General features: G+C 47.3%; 1 protein-coding gene across 1 annotated transcript; it reads left to right on the plus strand.

Moving 5' to 3' along the window:
- Nucleotides 1-1,160: 1,160 nt before the first annotated feature.
- Nucleotides 1,161-4,111, plus strand: LOC146960148 (disintegrin and metalloproteinase domain-containing protein 17-like; the record flags this gene model as incomplete). Its single annotated transcript, XM_085772588.1, has 3 exons — nucleotides 1,161-1,311; nucleotides 1,409-1,620; nucleotides 3,944-4,111. Coding segments are annotated over exons 1-3 (531 nt in total), but the record flags the coding sequence as incomplete, so codon positions are not given.
- Nucleotides 4,112-4,135: the final 24 nt, after the last annotated feature.

Below are 4,135 nucleotides of genomic sequence, written 5' to 3' on the forward strand. Positions count from 1 at the left end.
TGGATAAATTGCATTTGTCTGTACTTTATGTGTCATGTGTCTTACTCATAGACTGTAAAAAGAATGGACGTAGCGTCCGTGACGTCACCCATTGGTTTGGGGGAGTCTGTTTTGTGCCGCTACTACGGGGGTTTGAGCCGCGCCATGTTGGATTCTACTTGCCATATTTGGAGCGGTGCGGCCGTTGGCCGGCCGAGAGCCCGCCCACTGGCCTCGTAGCAGCGTAGTGACCTGTCACTCAACGGTTCTGCGCCCTGATTGGCCAGAACTTTAAACCTAATAATAGTAAAACGGTAGAGTTTAAAAAAAATTCACCCCCCTCAGAGTGTGTGCGGGGGTAGAAACTATCGATTGAGACCAAAAAAATAAAATGTACCAGGCTGTAAATATGTTTTTTTAAGCTGTAAAATCGGCTATTTTAACATGGGGCTCAATTGGAGTTGCTCCCTTCTGGAGCCAGCCCCCAGCGACAGCCGGGGGGATTGCAGGTTTTTGAATGCGGAAGTGAGCTTCACTTCTCAGACCGACAACTGCCCCCTTGGTCTTACTACAGTTTCCTTATAGAAACAGTTTTGTTCCTGCTGCCATCACAGAGCTGAACAAGCTGTAGCCTAACTACATAATGTGCATAGGACTTATTTATTTATTTTCATTATTTTATTGTAGCTAAGCATCTGGCTTTTTAAACTCTTTGTACCCCGTTTTAAACTGATTTTATTCTTGTCATTTTGTCATTGTTTCTGGACTATTATGCGTGAATGAGAACTCTCTGCAGGACAAAACGACCCACGGGTACAACTGAACTAACCTCAGTTTCCTTTGACTCCATTAATATAAAAATAAGGCTAAAAAAAACTATGAGGTACAAATGGAGGAAACGATCTTAGGTGTGTGTGTGTGTGTGTGAGAGTGTGTGTGTGGTTGTCGTGGCGATGAATGGTGATGATGGTTTCCGTGAACTCACTGGCTGATGAGCAGCAGGTCGATCTCGGCCGGGTCGATCAGATCGATGTACGGCAGAGCGTCCATCCCCTCGAGGCCGGGATGGATCCCACAGTCCAGCTGAACACACACACACACACACACACACACACACACACACGTTAACACACACACACACACACACACACACACACATACACACATGTGTGTGTGTTGTTATGTGTGTTGTGACAGGAAACAGCAGCGAGTGTCCTCCTCCTGAAAACGCTCCCGATAAGACGGCGTGTCTGGACAGCGGCGAGTGTCTGGACGGGGAGTGCGTTCCTTTCTGTCAGGCCGTCCTGAAGCTGCAGCCCTGCGCCTGCAACGGTAACGACCACACCGGCGTGAGACCAAGGTGGTGATGATGATGATGATGATGATGCATCCGTCTCAGTCTTGTATCTGTTCCCTCTCGTCTCTATAGAAACCAACGCGTCGTGCAGAGTCTGCTGCCGGAGCACCAGCGGCATCTGCGCCCCCTACCAGGACAAGACGGGCAACTTCCTGTTCCTGCGTAAAGGGAAACCCTGCACCGTGGGCTTCTGTGACGGAGCGGTGAGTGGAAACACACACACACACACACACACACACACACACACACACACACACACACACACACACACACACACACATAAGGCAGCTTTAAAACACATTCAGTATGCTTATACAACAGTTGTGTGTAGTTTACTATCTACACCACGTACTTACTTCTGTAGGGCACAAATTTTGACAGTAAGTTTTGTCTCAAATCGAATACTGTCGTTGTGCACTTACTGGAACTAACGATTGCAACAGTTTCCGACGTCTTTGTCTTTTTTGGACGCCATTGTTGCCTGTCAACACATCTACCGGCTCGTTTTGTTTGTAATTTCAATTAGCAATAATGAACGCCTGTTTAATGCGATGCGGGGATTACGCCGCGAGAGCACCATCCGGGTTCTTACAGTACACTGCGTTTTGACAAACTGGCCAAGTGAGATGCGCTTGCATACTCAAAATAGTTAGTGTAGGTATGGAAGTATTCGAATTGAGACCAAGGGGGCAGTTGTGGGTCTGAGAAGTGAAGCTCACTTTCGCGTTCAAAAAACTGCAATCCCCCCGGCTTCCTCTGGGGGCTGGTGTCAGAAGGGAGCATTCCCCATAGACCCCCATGTTAAAATCGCCGACTTTACATCCTCAGTAAACATGTTAAAAGCCTGGTGTCAGAACGTTTTTTCGTCTCAATCGATAGTTTCTACCCCCGCACACACTCTGAGGGGGGTGAATTTTTTTTTAACTCTACCGTTTTACTGTTATTAGGTTAAAACTCTGGCCAATTAGGGCGCGGAAACGTTGAGTGACAGGTCCGAGCAGCTCCGTGGACAGCTGCTTCGAGGCCAGTGGGCGGGTTCTCGGCCGGCCAATCCAACATGGCGCTGTTCAGGCCGCCATATTGGAGTCACAAAAACGACTCCCCAAAACCAATGGGTGACGTCACGGACGCTACGTCCATTCTTTTTACAGTCTATGATTGAGACACAGCAATGACCTTAATCCGTCTATCACTGGACGACTAAAGTTCATGTAAACGTGTTAGTCCGACTAAGACTGGACTTCTCCAGATAATGTGATTGGAAACTGATTTTCTTCTGCATGTAAACGCCTTCATCTGACTGAAACTGGACATGTGCGTATGTGTCACAACAGTAGGAGGAGCTAGTGAGGTGGTGTGAGAACAACAACAACCTCATACTCAACATCTCAAAAACTAAGGAGCTGGTTGTTGATTTTAGAAAGAAGGCCACTCCCCTCCTCCCTCTCTCCATCAATGGAGAAGAGGTGGAGAGAGGGTCACTTCCTTTAAGTTCCTCGGGACCACAATCCATCAATCCCTTTCATGGGAGCTCAACACCAGTCTCATAATTAACAAGTGCCACCAGCGACTCTACTTCCTGCGGCAGCTCAAGAAATTTAGGGTTAGTCGACCAGCTATGACCCACTTCTATAGGTCTACCATTGAAAGCATACTCACCTTCTCCATGCTGCTCTGGTACGGTCACACAACCGCACAGGATAAAACCCGGCTAGAGAGAGTAGTGCGCCGAGCTTCCAAGATCATCGGTTGCAGTAGACTTCCCTCACTTACATCACTTTACTCAACTAGACTCATCAGAAAGGCCAATACAATTATAGCAGATCACTCTCACCTAGCACACTACCTCTTTAATCTCCTCCCATCAGGCAGGAGATATAGAAGTATCAAATGTAGAACATCTCGTTTTAGAGACAGCACCTACCTCCAAGCCATCATACATTTTAATTTGCACTAATTACTTTGCACTTTCTCCTCGCACTGGCACTTATGCTGAATGTGACGCTGCTGGGTATTGTCCTCCCCGTACATTGCATTGTACAGCATTGTGTGTATTATTTATTGTGGTGTATGTGGTGGGAGCACTGTATTGTTTTTCTGTGAGAGCAAAAACCAAGACACATTCCTATCAACTCGATTTTACTTGTTGACATGGCAATAAACTCTTTGAATCTGAATCTGAGTAGAGACGGCACAAAGATGCAGCCAAAACCAGAGCAAAAAAACAGTTCAGTTCATTTCACAATAAACAACACAGTACAACCAGCGACAGGATGAGGCCCGACACGACTCAAGTCTTTTGTACATATTTTTACCCGGCGCATCCAGCCAGGAACGCTAGTTGAGAACTCTTAGTTATTTACATCCAGTTATTTACTAGGTGACAGAAAAAAGGGAAAGAGGGCTGTATTAACCCGCTGGAACAACGCATATCGCCACCTAGTGTTGAGGAGGAGGACAAGTTTCCATCAACTATTCGATTTCCCCAGTTGGGAAATCAGACGAGAGGCTAAACTAGCTGTGCATGTAAACACACTGAGTGAAGACGAGCAGGATGTGTCAATGTGTGTGTGTGTGTGTGTGTGTGTGTGTGTGTGTCTCCTGCAGGGGAAGTGCATGAAGCAGGTGCAGGACGTGGTGGAGCGTCTGTGGGACTTCATCGACAAACTGGACATCAACACGTTTGGGAAGTTTCTGGCCGACAACATCGTGGGGTCGGTGGTGGCGTTCTCTCTGCTCTTCTGGGTTCCTATCAGCATCCTGGTCCACTGTGTGGTGAGTCGCTCCGTTCTGTCTCTG

This window comes from Trachurus japonicus, unplaced genomic scaffold (genome assembly GCF_045865225.1).
Source record: "Trachurus japonicus isolate A0001 unplaced genomic scaffold, Traja_1.0 AP030659.1".
In the NCBI taxonomy this organism is placed as follows: Eukaryota; Metazoa; Chordata; class Actinopteri; order Carangiformes; family Carangidae; genus Trachurus; species Trachurus japonicus.